The 18,891-nt window shown below is 32.4% G+C and overlaps 1 protein-coding gene across 1 annotated transcript; it reads left to right on the forward strand.

Moving 5' to 3' along the window:
- Nucleotides 16,032-18,567, forward strand: LOC109125547. Its single transcript, XM_019227329.1, has 2 exons — nt 16,032-18,007; nt 18,233-18,567. The coding sequence occupies exon 1, from the start codon at nt 16,079-16,081 to the stop codon at nt 17,009-17,011; it is 933 nt and encodes a 310-aa protein (XP_019082874.1). The 5' UTR covers nt 16,032-16,078; the 3' UTR covers nt 17,012-18,007; nt 18,233-18,567.

The following is an 18,891-nucleotide window of genomic DNA, read 5'->3' on the forward strand; positions in this document are numbered from 1 at the left end:
TGCTCATTCGTTGTTGGAAGCATATTAATCTTATTTATACTGGTTCTGAACCATTGTCTAAAAAATTTCTAGCCGATTTGGGATATTGTGCTTAGTTCTTTGATTTCCATAAATTTAAAATTTTCTTTTTTCTAAAAAATTCTGTAAATTTAAAAAATATTAATGGATGACATGTCAAATCATGATAGGTTGTTTAAAATAATTTTTAATATAGAAAATTCTGGAAATTGTATAAAATGTTAATAAGTGATATGTCAAATTTCTATTGGTTGTTTAAAATCCTATGTGGACGGCCTTAGGAGCTTATAGCTCCTACTTTTTATTAGTATAGACTAGGTTTTGAACCCACGCTACGCGTGGGTTTATTTGATATATTTTGGTAAAAATTATATATGATTGATGATGGTAATAAAATATTATCTTATAGAAAACTTTAAATTACTATTAAGGAAAAAATTAAATTTCAGATACACAATTTTTAAAAATATAAAAATCAGTTGTGTTTTAAAATCATGAATTTAACTCGACGTCCAGGCGAAACGGATCACACTGGTGACCTCACATATCCATTTCTTTGACCACCAGAAAACGGAACAATTTTATAATCATGAATTTATCTCATTTTTCATATTTAATTGATCGCTATTATCACCTATGTTTTCGTATTTTTTATTCAATGTTTTCTTATTATTCATATTCTTTCTTGTCATTTTCATTGTCAAATTTTATGGTAATTGTCATCATTATTTTTACCGTCCGGTTTTTCGTTATACTCTTCTTCTTGTTCTTCCTCGTCAACTTCTTCACATTCTTCCACTGAAAACCCTTTTTTTTAGACTACCACACAACTTGTTAACTTATCAAACTCCAAGACCAAAATCATATCTTTTCTCATAAAAATTGTGCAATTCATGAAAACCAGCATAGTCAACACATGCACCCAATTATTGATAATTTCATCCATATTATTCGATTTTAGATCCACACGGTTTGAAATTTCTCAAACCAAAATCCTTACTTGCAGAGAAAGTAATATGAACACATATATAGTTAAAACAATATTTATGCTTTTCGTCAATCCTTCTTCTTGAAACTCAAATAACATCAAATTAAGGTCTTGCGACGTCAATCTTTATTTTTTAGATTTGAAAATAAAAATTTACTGCGAAAGTATCAAATCATCTGTAAAGTCATACACAAAAACATGTTTTACAGCTCATAAGATATATAAAGCACAAACGAAGATAAGTAAGATATTTTCAAGATATTAAAAATTTGATATATAATATTTTGTAATTCTTAAACTTTTAAATTTTTAATAGAGATTAAAATTTTAAAATATTTCAAACTTTAGATGTAGTTTAAATATTTGTAACATTTTATTTTTTTTGAGTTAAATATTAATGACACTTTAACTTTTTATAGAGTTTAAATAGTTATAATTTTTTAACATTTTTATGGAGGTATTTATAATATTTCTAAATATTCTATATTAAATATTTAAACCTTTCTATATTTTAATTTGCTAAAATAAATCAAATAAAACTTTTAAATTTGGAAACCTGATAAATAAGCATAAATCAAGCAAACCTGATAAATTTATAGTTAAAAACATATTAGTTTTATTTATAATGGTTCTTAGCCATTGTCTAAAATTTTCTAGCCGATGTGGGATGTTGTAAATATTTCTTTTATTTCTGGAGATTTTACTTTTTTTTTCTAAAAAAATCTTAATATATAGATTACTACTATATTTCTAAAAATGTTATTAGTGAAATATCTAATTCTTATTGATTTTTTTAAAATTCTATATGGACACCTTTAGGAGTTTATAGCTTCAACTTTTTATTAGTATAGATATAATGTCTTAAAATTTCTATGGAGGTTAAGTAATTGTAATGTTTTAAAACATTCTATGAAGTTTAAATATTTTTAATATTTGAACCTTTTAAAATTTTCAAGTTTCAATATTTATAATATTTTAAACTTTTAAAATTTTTAAATTATAATTTTTAAAAAACCTTTTAAATGTTAAGAAATTTTTAAAATTTAAAAATTATAATATTTTGAAACTTTTAAAAGCTAAGACTTTTAGAAGTTTCAATATTTATAATATTTTAAGATTTTAAAAGGTTAGAAATATAATCTTTGAACCTTTTAAAAAGTTTCAATATTTATAATATTTTAAGATTTTAAAAGGTTAGAAATATAATCTTTGAACCTTTTAAAAAGTTTCAATATTTATAATATTTAAACTTTTAAAAATTTTAAAAATTATATTTTTTTTTTTAACTTTTTAAAGTTTTAATTTGATCAGATAAAAAACCGGATCAAACCGAATAAAACTTTTAAACTTGGACGCTTGATAAATCAAGCTTTCCTGCTCATTCGTTGTTGGAAGCATATTAATCTTATTTATAATGGTTCTAAACCATAGTCTAAAAAATTTCTAGCCGATGTGGGATATTGTACATAGTTCTTTTATTTCCATAAATTTCAAATTTTCCTTTTTCTAAAACATTCTGGAAATTTTTAAAATGTTAATGTATGATATGTCAAATCCTAATTGGTCGTTTAAAAAAATATCTTAATATAGAAAATTCTGGAAATCTTAAAAATGTTAATTAGTGACATGTCGAATTCCGATTGGATGTTTAAAATTCTAGGTGGATAGCCTTAGGAGCTTATAGTTTCTACTTTTTATTTTATTAGTATAGATTTGATATAGTAAATGGGCTCCATTTTTTGAGAAAGCATTAACCGTTGGATTTGGGTATACACTTAAAATATCAAATAAACAAAAACAATGAGATATCATTTAAGGAATGGTTAGAGTCACTTAAAATATCATATAAGAGCAAATAATAAAGCCTTGTTCTTAAAATATCAAATAAACAAAAACAATGAGATAAAAAAAGAATTGGTTAGAGTAACTTACTTATCACAATAATACATAACTTTTGCAATTAATTTATATGCATCTTTCTTATGGTTGAGTGTTGATTTAGTGACCCATGGGTGATTTGAAAAACTTAAAATATACTTACATCAATAACATTTAAGGAATCATGTAATTTGCTTGCTTGTACATCATCTGATCATCAAATCAAATACAATCAATTTAACTTTACAGTTCTGGTGTTCAAGTTCAACAATAATAAAAAATCATCATGCAATATTAACTAATTAAGTAAGTAGATACTTTAATCAACATTCATTGGTTATCGTCGTAGAAAAGGATCATGCATTTCTAAAAACTCACATCCCGGCTCTTTCATAATAAATATTTTTTCATAAAACTACTACATTTCACTACATATTGCCGAGTCATACTATTAGTTTTTTAATAAATAGTTTCTAAGTTTTTTTTGGTAGACAAATTTTTTTAAAAAAAATTCAAATACATTAAACCCATTACATAATCTACACATCGTGTTCGCAAAATATTTCATGCCTCGTTAGAGTTTACTGACCCGAACGCCAAGGCTTATAGACGTCTCATTTAATTTCATTTTTAACATAACTTTTTTTTTTTTTGTGAAGTTCTTTCTGCAAAAATATTGATTAATGAGTAGAGCAACAACATCGAGATGTCAATTGATCAATATATGGGACCACATCATATTAGTCAGAAAGGTTTTTGATTTTTGAACAAACTTTGAACAGTTATAATTAGTTTGGTGGATTAGAGTATTAGTGTAATACTTACAAAGTTTAAACTGCTACCTTTAGCCACTTTGTAGGTTATATTTACGATTTTTCCCTAAAAAAATTTTATTGCAAAAATTGATGGTCTTTATCAACCGATACAATAGGTCCTTTTTGAAGATTGAGCGAATCCTTGTAAGATTGGAGGGAGCGGGGGGAAATCCATAACCAAAATCTTTAACCAGAACAAAACCAAATTTGTTGTAAGCCCTTTGATTTCATCACTTTAAAATCTAACATATAAATCGAACCAGAACCAATCTATTCAAATTAACCAAACCAAGTCGATTAGACCACCGTCGGTCGAGAGCCCTCAACAGCCAACAAAACTGGAGAAGGAGATTGAAAAAGCGAAGGCCCTTCTTGACAACTTAACCAAAAGCTATATTGGTATTTCTGAGAAGCTCACTAAACTCGACGAGAAGATGATCAATGAAGCTGACGCTGAGGCTCAAAACGATTTGCAAGAAAAAATGATCGAGTTGATGGAGAAAAAGGAAGACGCTGAGGCTAAAAACGATTTGCAAGAAAAAAATGATCCAATTGATGGAGAAAAAGGAAGAACATGAGAAGGAAATCACCAAAGCGAATGAGATGTTTGCCACACTCACGGCAAATAAAGAGGACTAATGCTGTAATAGTTTCAATCTATTTTCTTTAATTAAGTTAACTAAAAAAATTAAGATTATATGTTAGTTCACTAGTTAAGTTAACTAAAAAAATTTAAGATTATGTTAGTTCTCTATATACATATATGTTTGTCATATCTCCTTTTTTCTCTTTTCTTGCGTAATTAATGTCTCGAACTTAATATAAACCTACAAACTCAAATTATAAGCCCTAAAACCAATACATCCTTAAAAATAATTTTAGTTATGTTAAAATAATGATTAAAAAGAAAAAAAATAAGAAGTATCAGAAAGCAATAATGATTCTAGTTTCGTATAGTTACAAAACTTTTAAGCAATATCCAAAAGAAAAATACACAGTTGATGTAAGTCTGTAGTTTTAAGACTCAATCGCTAGATGGAATCTTATTGCATGCAAAAACAAATATTGCAAATGTTCCCTTAATCTTGAAATAATTTGGCTTAATTTATATAAACATTCTAAGCTTTTCTTAATGATAAGTTTGTATCTATTATCCGTATATATATTTTTTTTTATTTTTAAATGATAATTAATTCTGTTCTTGATCATAAAGAAGCTTCGTTTTATTGTTTATGGTTTATGAAGAAACTCGTTGATGGATGGAATTCGTTTTATTGTATGCTTGTGTTCTTTCTAGTCAATTTCGAAGTAGTGTACAATTTTAATTAGTAGACCTCATTAAGACAAAGAAAAGTTTAAATATACATACAACAAGTATGCGTAGTATACATGATGGTAAACAAAAATGCTCATGATCCAACCAAATACAATTAGAACTATCTAATATTCTCATGTAGTTATCGCTTGATTGTCTTCTACATGATGATTATACCTATTTGTTTATATGAGTGAACGATTAATCCAACGCCTTATAAGCCCTTCATGTGTCTATACAATTGGAAGCATTTAACATTTCATGTAGCTATCGTTTGTTTATCTTCACTCGGGTGGGCGTTCGGGTACCCTTCGGCTTTCGGATCAGGTATTTCGGGTTTTTGGGTTTTCGGGTTTCGAGACATAAGACCCATTCGGATATTTTTAGATTTCGGGTCGGGTTAGGGTAAACATCCATCGGGTATAGATAGTTTTGGGTTATATCCAAAGCTTCGAAATATATTTCCAGTTCAGATCAGATTTGATAGTTTTTCAATCCGAATACAGAAAAAGATAAAAAACAATTCGAATTTGTCAAAATGATTATAATCATCAAGAAAAAATAACCAAAGGTATCAAATCAAATTCAATTTATGAAAAGAAAAAGACAATTCTAAATACCAAAACACCAAATTTACAAGTCAATAGTTCTTGACTTCCTAAAACATAAAATGACATAAAAATTTAAAATTATAATCATATAATCTATCTAAACTAACATATGAAAATGACAACTAATTTATCTTGTAATAGTAATTATAAAATTAGTTATAAAACTTGTAAATTGACTCAATCTATTGTTAGAGATATATATAACTTTGGATAGTTTCGGGTATTTGTTCGGGTGTTCAGATATACTCAATCGGGTTCGAGTACTCAATCGGATATTTTTAAAGTTTGGATTCAGATTCGGATCGGGTATTTTAAATCGGGTTCGAATTAGATTTTCGGGTCTGGATCATTTAATATTTCATGTAGCTATCGTTTGTTTATCTTCTAAATGATTATTCAACGCCACTTTATTTTTGTATGCACGGTTGATTCGAATTCATAAAAATTTGGATATGAAGTTAATTAGTGGATCTCCAATCCAAAATTATCAGCGGTAGCGCAACACAAAAATTGTTAGTGGGTACAAATTGCTCGTAGGTGGAGTCGAACCCTATTCATGCGACCAATTTTGAGATAAACTCAAACCAATTTGCCACTTGTTTTACTATGCCTAATGTAAATCTTTTTATGTATTTCTATAGTTACTGGGGGAAACTGCCACCACTAACCTCAACGTGGGTCCGCTCTAAGTATTTTCGACAAAGGAGATATATACATGGAGTTTATACTGTCAGCATATAAAACCGAGTTTATAAAATAGAAAAGTGGAAGATAGAAGATATGTGTTATGGTTTTTCGAGAGCCTCGAGACAAGATGTTTTTGGTTTAAGAAAAATACTTAGGTTCACCCTTAGTGATGAACCTTTATATTCATCCTCTTCCTTCTCAACCAATCAGAATATTCTATTTAATATTTTATTTAAAAAATAAATCAAAATTAAATTAAAAGGCAAACTAATTAAGGAAACAAATTCTGTATACTTTTATTTAAAGAAAGTTAAATTTTGTCTTGGTTTAGATTTTACAATTAGAACAAAACTATATGTTGTTTTGGGTTTACAATGAGATGGTTAGGGTTTAGATTTTATAATTAAAACGAAATTATATATCGGTTTGGGTTTACAAATGAAGTGGTTAGGGTCTAGATTTTACAATTAGAACAAAACTATATGTTGTTTTGGGTTTACAATGAGATGGTTAGGGTTTAGATTTTACAATTAGAACGAAATTATAAGTCGGTTTGGGTTTACAAATAAGATGGTTAGGGTTTAGATTTAACAATTAGAACGAAAGTATATATCGGTTTGGGTTTACAAATGAGATGGTTTGGGTTTACAAATGAGATTGTTAGGGTTTAAATGTTACAACTACAACGAAATTATATATAGGTTTGGGTTTATAAAAGAGCGGTTTAAGTTTCTAATTTTATAATAAATGTGTATAGATTTTATTTTCTTATTTTATAAGGGGGTGAATGAAGAGGTTCATCCCTAGAGGTGAACCCAAGTATTACTCTTGGTTTAAACAATGTATCGGTAAAATCCTTTCCTCTTCTAGTTGCAGGTTATGGAAAGATCATTGTGTCTCTGTAATTTAATTTTCGTCTTTTATTTTGTGATTTATAACTTTTTTGAACTCTTCCTTTTTAATATAATCCATTCAGTGAAAAAACAAAAGAAAAAAGAAAATATGTGTTTGGCATGAGTCACATGAAATGTTCATTTTTGTTGGGTTGTTGAAGAAATAAAAAGTATTTGAGCTTCCTTGTTCACTAAACTCCAACATAGTGATTTGTCATCTCTTTAGAATATGTACATAACTTACATATGGCAATTCTATAACCATCACTCTCTAACGTCTCCCCACCTCAAAATTCATTACATTTTTAGACCGTTATTCATTACATTTATATACTCGGTGTACTCTTTGGGCATATCTTTGTTTTCTAAATTATTTTGTAAGTTTCTCTCTATTGTTTTTTTTTGTTTTTGGTGAAATAATAATAATAACATGTAAAAGCAAAAAAAAAAAAGGTCTTTATGGGCCGAGGCATTAAAGTCCATTATGAAATTTGAAAATTGAGCGAAGACATCTAAGATTGAGGAAATAAACAAACCATAACCGAAATCTTTAACCAGAACAAAACCGAAATTGTTGTTATAAAATATGCTAGGACCCAAGAAATGGATGGGAGTTTTTTTTTGCTCTTGTGGTATGTCTGCGAGCTGTGTTATTAATAACTGATACTGAACTAGATTATATATGGAAAATGCTTGATCAGCAAGGAGTTTACGATCTGTAACAATAAAAGAGAGATTTTAGTGTTTTCCTATTTGAGTTGATAACATTATCGCACAATAATATTCAGTTTTTTAACATGGTATATACTATATTAAATGTTTTTCTTGATGCTAAAGTTAAATATACCCGATTATTGAGTTTCTAAAAGTTGGGTTCTCGTTTTTATGAACTTTATTAACGTTATAATAATTATTGCGATTGTAATCATTTGTTACTCAACCTCTGATGTGTCATTTAAATTTAAGAGATCATACAGTCTCTAAAAATAGGTTTGGAGATTTTTATGGGATTAAAAATTTAATGCGTAGAGTTGTGTTTGGAAACATCAGAAAGTATAGATGGTATCAAGCTTATTATGGAAATAAGTGTTAATAAATTTGTTCGATTAATATAGTTCCATTAAATGAGTTTCCAGAAATTATTATTTTAGGAAAATAGTTAGGAGTTAATGTTGTAAATAAAACAAATTAAATATCCAAAACTTCAAGGGCATAACACAAAATGTACTTCAAAAATAATAATATAGATATATGAAAAGTAGTTGTGAACTTGATACATTTGTTATTCTGTTAACTTCAAAGATCCTCAACTTTATTAAGTGCAAATGTACAAGACGTTGCCATCTCCACAGTTGTTACTTTTGTTTTCATAAAAAAAACTTGACAGGGAGGATTTTAGTGATACACTGCCGAGTACTTGTAGAGACTGATTGCCACTTGGGCTACATGGAGAAGGATGAAATAAGGCGGCACGATTCGTTTAAGGCTTTTGAAGAGATATATGTTCTATAGCGGATCAGAAACAGGTTTGATATTGACTAGTCCCTTGCCAATATTATCAAGCGTTTGGATCCATCTAGATAACTAGTAAAATTACCAACTGAACTAGTTAATTGGAAAATTGAATCAACTTTGTATATACTTCGTTTTTTTCTTCAAGATGTTGATTAATCTCTATTCGTGAACACTATTATCTGAACACTATTGCAGAAACTATTGTAAGAATCACCTAAAATCATAATGTTTGTTCTTTAGGTTATTTGAAAGTAGTTTCTATATGTTGTGTATAAATTTTGAATTCAAGAAAAGATCAAGACAATTGATAGTGAAATGGACTCCACAACCACAAATAATGTTAGAGACAATGCTGTGAGTCAGGTACTAGGAAAAGACAAACCAGGAAGACTTAGGGGTATGAGCAAAGGCGCTACTGTTACCAAGATGGCATTCTTACAGACTAGAAACTCCCATGTCCAGAAGCTTGAAGCTACTCAAGCAGAATTACTTACCAAGATTGAAGATAGGGAGAATGTGGTTAGTAACTTAGCTGGTAAAAAGGTAATTATTTTACACTGCTTGTGTCATGATGTGAAATTTTAAGATGTTATTTCGATTTAGATACCAACTTATATGCATGTTTTGGTTATCATGTCATTGTAGAGTCATGATCAGGTTTCACAGTCTGACTTAAGCGATGCTACCAAAGGAGGAACTAGGTGTCAGCTACTGGATTGGTGTTCGACTAATGATGTGTTTGTTGGTGAAGGAGAATACAACTCCAGTGAACTTACATATAAGATTGTTCGCATTGCATTGGGTCCTAATGCAGCAGCTGTAATTGTGAAGTCTGCATCAATCCCATAAGCATATATCTGGAGACCTACTCCAACCATTGTCTCACTTAGTCAAGCTGTAGGAGATAAAATCGCATGGCCCACTGACAAGATAATATTGGACGATCACCTATCCCAACCTCCTAACATTGCTAGTGAATAGGTAAATTACAACTGATGTGTTTCTCTCTAGAATAATGTGAATTAGATTACTAATATTTGATTGTATATTTTTTGCGACTCGTTAGCAAACAGATGCATCACTAGGAAGAGTTCACATCTTTGATTATTAGAATGGAAATGGTGATTTGATTGATGAGGGTCTGTTGTTGTCAACTGATCTTAAACATTTGGTGAACGATATTGCACTGGGACCAAATGTTGCAGTTGTTAAGGTCCAGCTAGTGGTAAAGCCTGATGCTTATTTATGGAGACTAATGCCTGAATTCTCAATCATGGGCGATGCACTAAATGAGACCATCGCATGGCCTATTGATAAGTTAAACCTAATCTAAACACTTCCAACAGATTAATCAACCAAAAATCAAATCAGGTAAGTTTTTGCAACTAGTTTTTTGAATGTTTGATTGGGTTGAAAATTTGATTGCAATTATTGTTCTGATGATGTGTTATAATTTTTGGTTATAAAGTGTTAGTCCCAGCATTGGTAGTAGCAACAAATGTGCTAAACAGAAGTGCATTTTGTTGGATATTGATAACTCTAGCAGAGAGTTGCAATAGGTCGTGTATCTTCAACTGATCCAGCAAAGAAGGTCCATTTCATCCCTTTAGGTCCCAATGCTAGCAAGGTAGAGGTAGATGTTTTAAAGGTTGATGGTGCTAGAATATGGAGAGTAAATTCTGAAGTTGAATTCATAGCTAATGCAGTAGGAACCACTGTGGCTTGACCTAATGACAAGATTATATTCATTTGATGTGACACATTTGAGTTTTATGTAGTACTTTGAACTCAACCTGAACAAACGTCAAATTTTCTTGAAAAACAGTTTGCATGATTGAGAACAAACCAACTTGATAACATGGAATCTGATTGGGTGTTTGATATTTTTTTAACAGCCATAGTATTAACCACTAATTTCTTTCTGGACTACAACTTGTCTTAGATAGTATTTTGGGAGTGATGTGTACCGTTTATATTTAGTTTAAGAAAAAGAACAATAGATGGGTAGAATTTCCATGTGGAATTTTCTAACAATTCTAACAATAAAAATTACAATCTGTGATATGGACAGATATGTATATGATTATATGCCAGTAATTGTGTACTGCATTTACCATATGTAAACAATTAAGTAATTTAATTGATTATTGTTTCTTTACATGTGTTTTGTTATACGATATGTCAACATAAAATAAATAATTTATATTTAAATATATAATTTATTATTAAATATATAGCCATACCAAAAACTAAGGAAGATTTAAATTGGTAGAATCCAAACAAAATTATCGTAACTTAGATTTATTTTACATATAGTAATTAATATAACGTAATTAAATAATCAATACTAAACATAATGCCTTGTTTGTGGGATAAAATCCAGAACTAATGTTAATATATTTAATTGATGATAATGATACGGTAATTATTCTAGTTTTTTATAATTATTTTTACAAAATTAATATGTCTACAAATTGGCTTGTAACGAAAGCCACAAATTTTGTGATTCTTAGGTTTGATAATGTAATTATTCTAATTTTCCAAATTTAAATAAATGGTCCAAAACATGTAACATTAATGTGTATAATTTAAATTTATGTTTTGATATGTAGAGAGTTAACTAAAATCTGAATACATTTCATCCTATACTTTTTTTGGCTACAGAAGTCGTACAACATTTTTCTAAATATATATCCGTTTCTAAAAATTGTATCACATCCTTTGAAGGAAAAAAACTAAAATTTTATTTATTATATGTATTATATAATAATTTAAAATAATTAAATATAAGATTAAATAAAAGTGAAAAAAGAATTATATTTTATCTAACATATAGCTTTCAATTAGGTAGATATATTTTAGGAAATTTGAAATTAATATTATTAAATAAAAAAATGATTGTGTTTGGTTGTCAAGATTGTAGAGACAAATATTAAAATTGAAATGAATATTATTAATATTATCAAATAAGGAAATTTGAATTTAATTGGGGCTTGTTTGGATAGAAAGACAAATTGATAATAAAAACAAGAATATCTTACGCTCCAATAGCTTTTTCTCTCTTTAGACAAAAGAGTCTGCAATAGGTAGTCTCTCCTCAGGTTGTTGTTCATTTGCATTTTCTCTCTCAGACACTAATATCGAGGAACTAACTCTAAGTATCTCTTCCGACGCCAATGTATCTCTTGCTCACCGGCGTCGGGACTCCTTCACCTCCGCTCTCCTATCTGTTAAAGCCTCCTTTGTTTTTTTAGATTTTTCCCCACTTATTTTTCTCTTTTGGTTACAAATCCCCCCACCCCCTTCAGATCTCGGCGAGATATCAACTGGCAGAGACCAAAGTCGCAGGAGGCTTCCGGTGAACCCCCTCCTTCTTTCTCTGATTGCTTCAGCCGACATAAAAGATCCACAAACAGTCATGCATAACTCCAGATCTGGATACCTGCCTTCCCCTAGAAAAGCTTTTTCTAAGACACCGAGTATAGCAGACGAACTCCTCTGTCGAACATCTGCTTCTTCTCACCCGGTGGAGACGACGACGGCACACGGCGTCTCCTTTTTCAGGCGAAGTTTTAATCCTCCCAAATACGGACTGTTTTTGTGGTCCCCTGCCCCAACCACTAACCCATCTTCCGACTTACCTTTGTTGAAGCCTTGTCCACCAGAGTTGTCCCCTCTCTTGCAAATCTATCCACCATCTCTGGGCAACCACCACCGCACGTTCATCCCAACTAGGTCAACCAGTGAGGACCGCGTTTTTCTGCTGGTGGGCCTTGGTTCTTTTGCCGGCCCATTTCCGCTTCAACAAACCAAGCCCACAACAAAAAATTGCAGGTTTAATTTTTATGTCTCCTTGCTAAGGCCTGTCTCATCGGTTTACTTGTAAGGGCAGAAGTTGCCTACATTGTATCTCGACAGTGATGCGTTGGGTCCGTGAAGATCAATTCCAATCCCTGGTTCAAAGCTTTTCCCCGAAAATCACTCTTTATCGAAGCTTTAGGCTTTTGGGAAACTTGCTTCTGGTCTCAGACCAAATCTATGGGGTGAGGAAGGACGGCATTATGATCCCGCCTCTACGGAGCGGTGGTTACCGACACCTCCTCAATCCCCTGAGTTCATATCCCGTTTTCTCTGAGCCCTACCATGTTTAATCTATCCGGGAAAGAGCCTATTCTTTGGTGGCTCCAACTCTAAAGCTATCCAGTTCCAGGTACGGTTATTTAGTTCTCTTGTTGACATCTATCTCTAGCCAATGGTGTGGTCAAGATTACAAAATCTATGATTGTCATATGAGTAGTAATTCATCATTGTTGCTTTGGTGTCACTTGATATCCTTAAGAATCCTGGTAATAGTAACCCTTTTGGCCTCGACCTTTGAACGCTTTTGCTTGAATGTCTATGGTTATTGGATCCTGAGTCCAAGTTGTCCGAGTTATGGTTATGGCTTTGGTTTGTTCAAGGTCACTTCACACCATCCGACAATTTTACCAAACAGTCTCAAGCACCAGAGCATCCCAAACCTTGCTCGAAACCCTGTCAAGAATCTACTTTGTGTAGACCTTCTCAAATCGGTGGGAAGTTTCAGCCTTGACCCCTTCACTAACGCCAACATGTCTCATGACTATGGCAATCTCTCATCCACTGATTTGTTTAGGGAAGAGTCTGTCGACAATCTTGATCTCTCATGTACCAAGCTCCTCCAAGATCTTAGCTCAAAGCTCTCAAGAACTTATTGCCGATTAATCCTATCTTTGTTGTATTTCATTTGTGTTTTGGCATTGGGGAATGCCTCTTCTTTATGTCTTCTAAGTTATGCTTGTATGAACCTTACCTCAATTAAGTAAATGAATGCAAGTTGTTTGGCAAAAAAAAAAAAAGGTAGTCTCTCCTCTTGTGTATATGTGATCTTGTCAGTATAGATTATACATATGTGATGTATCAACCAAAGACTTATAAATGCTCATATTGATTAAAATATGTTTGTAGGCTAAAGTGGGGAGGGAGAAGGAGGTTGAGGCCTGCGAGCAAAAAGCTGATGTATCGGATGAAGCAACACAGATATTAGTAAGGATATATCATATATAGATAGCTAGTCAAATGATCTATGTAGCGTACTTATGAACAATTTTGTTTGGAATTGGAAACTTACGTAGAAACGACCAACCAAATCTGTTAATTTCCCACAAACCAATGCTCCAAGTATTATCCCTACCGTCAATATCGATCCAAAAAAGTGAAACTGATAGAGACAAAAACAACCAAAAAAAAAAAAGAAGAAAACAAATAATTGAAAATTAGCTGATCCATAACCAAAATCCAATCAAACCAGAAACAGATAACCGGAATAAACCAAAAGAGCAACAATAATTGAACACTTGCATCAGCTATGGATAGATTCAAGTCTTTCAGGATACTGGACTGTGTAGGAGCCGTATATCCAACCTGCGGACATAAAAAAAATTGCTTTGGTTGGTTGAATATTAAAATTGAAACTACTCATAGCTTTTTTTTTTGCATTGATTTCGATCTGTTTTTTTTTTTTTTTTTTTTTTTTTTNCTCACAATGCAATCATAGCTGAAGGCACCAGAAGAACACAATTTAAGCTTGAAATAAATTAAATAAAAACAAAAACATACTTTGTGAGTTAATCTTTTAATTTCTATACATGGTCGCTGTCAAAAAATATTGACAAATATATAATAGTGAGGAATATTAAAATACATAAACTATTCACAACATCAACAACTATTTAATTAGGAAAAAACCAAAAAATACCTCATCTATTTTTTTTGGATGTTTAATACCTGATCTTTTTTGGTTGGAAGATTAATACTCATATTAATTAAAACGTGTAATTTAATACCTACAAAATTAAATGTTGTCATTTTCATACCCACGATTTCTTAGCATAAAAAATATTCCAATTTTACCCTTATTTAATTCTATTAATTTTAATTTATAAATAACATGGCATTAGTTTAATTATTATTTGAATAAAAAAAATGTTATGAACATTTTTCATTTTATCCTTCTTTAATATCTGTAATTGTTATTAGTATATTTTATCATTGATTAAATACTAATACTAATAATAATAATAATAACAATTATAGATATAAAAGAAATACTAATAACAATTAAAGATATAAAGGAATGATAAAATGATAAAATGACAATTAAAGAAATAAAAAAAAATCAGCCTAGTTTATCCTTCTTCATCTTCTCCGTCTGATCAAGATGCTCTTTCTGGGAACCCTAGTTTAATTGGGATTGGGATGTTAAACGGTCAGGTGAATCTAACAAGTTTAAGTAACGTGAAGCATTTACACACTCTGTTCCTTCATATCAAAACTTAACCGGACATATTCACCCAGAACTCTACGGTTTAATCAGCCTCAAATCTCTCGATTTATCAATCAACCAGTTAACCGGAGAGATATCTCAAAGCTTCATCGACCTGGGAAACATCGAAGAGTTACCAAAACTCCAAGTCTTTGAAGTGTGGGACAGTGGGAGAACAACTTCACCTTACTGTTACCAGCCAATCTTGGCCAGAATGGGAATCTGAAAAAGCTTGATGTCTCTTATAACCATCTAACCGGACTTATCCCCATGGATTTATGCAGAGGCGAGAATCGTCAAGAATCATCTCAACGGAACTGTTCCGGCGGGGCTTTTCAATCTACCGCTCGTTACGATTATCGAACTCACCGATAATTTCTTCTTCGGTGAAATTCCGAGAACGATGTACGGCGAAGTTCTCGACCAGATTTAATCTGAAAAAGCTAGGTTGTCATTTGCTGAAAAAGATAGAGAGCGTGAACAATCTGTTATGCACCAGCAATGATTCAGGAATTGGAAAGAACCAAGTTTGAGTCTCGTCGGTGTGTTTTGATTTTTTTTTTTTAAATTTTTTTGCAAAATTGTGTTTTGATTTTTATTACCATTTAATCTATATAATAATAATAATTACAGATATCAAAGAAGGATAAAATGAAAAATATTCATAAAACTTTTTTTATTCAAATAATAATTAAATTAATGCCATGTTATTTATAAATGAAAATTAATAGAATTAAATAAGGATAAAATTAGAATATTTTTTATGCTAAAAAAATCGTAGGTATGAAAATAACAACATTTAATTTTTTAGGTATCAAACTACACGTTCTAATTAATATATGTATTAATCTTTTAACTAAAAAAATAAGTATTAAACGTTCAAATAAAAAATAAATAAGATACTTTTTGCTTTTTTCCCCTATTTAATTACAAATCTATGAAAAAAATTACAAAGGTCATTACAAATTTTTATCTGCAACGACGATGGCAATGGCGATCAGATTTAGGGTTTGAGATGATTTGGTTCAGTGTTCTTGAGAGTCGGAGGGATGGCCTTTCGTGTGCTCTGGTTGAGTTTGGAGATTGGGGATGGATCGAAAATCCGTCCCTGATTCGGTCTGGGTTCGCTCGGGCTTTGCGGGATTCTATTTCTCGAAAAGAAGGTTTGTTTGGGTCGGATCATCGATGGCTGATTTCGGTTGATTTGATGACTGATATTATTTGGTTAGAAAGGAGTCTGATTGAGTGGAGTCTGGTTGTACTATCATCATGTCGAGATTTCCATATCTTCCCGTTTGTGATTTCGATCGAGTGTATCAAGGTGAGGATCTCGTGGTATGGCATTTATGGCATTTGCTTATGTTTCTTTCCATGGTTCTTTGGATTGAGATTATTTCAAGATATGGTATTGGTGTTTCTGGGATTTCGTTTGGTTGGTTATGGAATGTTGGAGTCTGGCAGATTTTGTGTATCTCTGTACGTTTGGTGGTTGGTACCAGAGGTATTTATCCGATGGATTGGATTGTCTCTGCAATCACAGTTTCAACGTATCACTTATATTTTCTTTCGAGAGTTGTTTGTTTTCCAGAGAGGTGTGGGGTTTGATTTTGTGTGTTCCTCTCGTCTGTTGGTTTTTCGGCTGCTTCATTGGTGGTTAACTATGGCTCAGATCTCGCTTAACAAAGGCAAAGCACCGTTGGTTCGCACTGAAACAGTGAAGATTGCTAATTCAGTTCTCGCTCAGCGGATACAACAATTCTCGTTGATTCTTATTGGGCGGTTGATAAATCCAAGTGTTCAACGGATGGAGTTCTTGGTGGCTAATTTGCCTAAGATCTCGAAGATGGAAGATAAGGTGGTGGGAGCAGATTTGGGGCAAGGTCTCTTTCAATTTAACTTTGACGTAGAGGAGGATCTTCAGTCGGTTTTGATGAATGTATCATTTTGATGGGTGGATGGTTTCTTTGGTGAAATGGGAGCCTATTATCTCATCCACTTATCCTTCTGCAATCAACTTCTGGATGAAGGTAATTGGTATCCCCATGCATCTTTGGGAAGTTGCAACCTTAAGATTTATAGGTAAGAAGGTGGGTATACTTAGAGAAATTGATGAAGAGTCTATGTGTGACTGTTAATGAATTTAATCCTCTTTTTCTCAAACTGGTAGTTCCTTTTGATACTGGGGATGAGGTTATTGTTTCTCTTGAGTATGAGAAGCTGGTGGGATATTGTGAGCATTCCCATCGACTCACACATGATGAGAGGGGGGTGTCCAGAGTTGCATAAGGGGGTTGGTGAGCAGGTTGCGGAGCATCAAGCGGATAAGAGGGGTGCCCAGCGACAGCATTTACAGGTTAAACAAGGGGGTTACAAAAATGAAGGTGGTTGGGAGAAACCAAGAAAGTATGTTAAGAGGGCTCTGGATTTCAGGGTCAGGATTCTATTGTCTGTGATGTGGAGCCTTATGGTTCTCGATATCAAGAGAGGTCTCATGGTTCGGTTTGGGGTCAGAAGAAGCAGCTCACAACAGTCGAGTCTAGTGGTTCTGGTGGTCAGCGAGGTTCGCATATGCTAGGTAGTGACTCCTTGGGGCAGGTTTCCTCATTTACTCTTAACCGAAAGGGAATGGGTCCGGTGTGGCCTAAACCTTTGTATAAGGCTTAACAAGGTGTCGTTGAGAAGCAGTTGCTGGAGGAAGAGTGCGATGACCGTAGGGCTTCAGCTTCTCAGGTGGTTTCGGTTGGTGAGGGTGATACTCATAATGGGCTTGCCAAAGAGTTTGTTGACACAAAATTTATGGAGGAGACCGATGACTTGTTGGAGAATGGAGAGTATCTCGAAGGCGGCAATTTGGTACTAGGTGAAACTGGGTCAGGAAAGGAGGATGTGCCTATTTCCAATTAGGGGAATGATCTCCAGATTGACATGGATGGTATTCCGCAAGGTACCTCTCGTTTTTCAGTTTCAGCGGATGTTGCTTTGGGCTTAGTTAATAATGCTATGACTCATTTCAATTTAAAGGAACTGAATATTCATAGAGGGAGAATTAATAGTCCTATTGTTAAAAAAGGGGCTAGTGGTTCTGGGTTAGCTGCTAGGACTCTAGTTGCTAGGACTTTGGCTTCTCTGGGAAAACGTTTATTAGCTAAGGCGCTATCTCAACCTGCAGGTGCGGGGAAAAAATAGAAGGGACTCTGGAGACAGGACAATAATACTTTGCGTGGTAAACCAGTGGATGGTGGTCGTCAAGTCAAGAAAGGGACGGTGGCTCTCCCGAAACCACCGGTGGAGACGTGAAGATCCTGAGTTGGAATTGTCAGGGCATAGGGGCTGACCTGACAGAGAATTATTTTGGGTGATTTGTGGAGTAAACATGGACCAGACATTTTATTTTTATCAGAAACCAAAAAATGTTTTTCTTATTTACAAAAATTTCAGAATAAGTTTGGTTATAATAAATTGTATACCGTTGAACCCCGCGGGTCTACTGGTGGTTTAGCCTTATTTTATATGGATGAAATAAAAATCTCAGTTCTTTATGATAGTGATCGTATTATTGATACACAAGCTTCTTTTTGGTCAACAATTGATTTTTTTGTCTTTTCTCTATGGTGACCCGGTTCCCCAAAATCGAGAGAACGTATAGGATAAGCTATCGGATATTGGCTCTTTTCGTGTTGATCCTTGGTTTATGATTGGAGATTTTAACGAACTGGTTGGGAATCATGAGAAAAGGGGAGGTGCCTTGCGCCCAGCCTCTTCTTTTGTGCCTTTTATTTCAATGTTTCGTCATTGCGGAATGCTAGAGTTCCCTTGTTATGGTGAACA

The sequence above is a fragment of the Camelina sativa genome, chromosome 7, assembly GCF_000633955.1.
Source record: "Camelina sativa cultivar DH55 chromosome 7, Cs, whole genome shotgun sequence".
NCBI classification, from domain to species: Eukaryota; Viridiplantae; Streptophyta; class Magnoliopsida; order Brassicales; family Brassicaceae; genus Camelina; species Camelina sativa.

Excerpts from the sequence above, each read along its gene's own strand:
- LOC109125547 (XM_019227329.1), top strand. The coding sequence starts at position 16,079 with ATGATTTGGTTCAGTGTTCTTGAGAGTCGGAGGGATGGCCTTTCGTGT.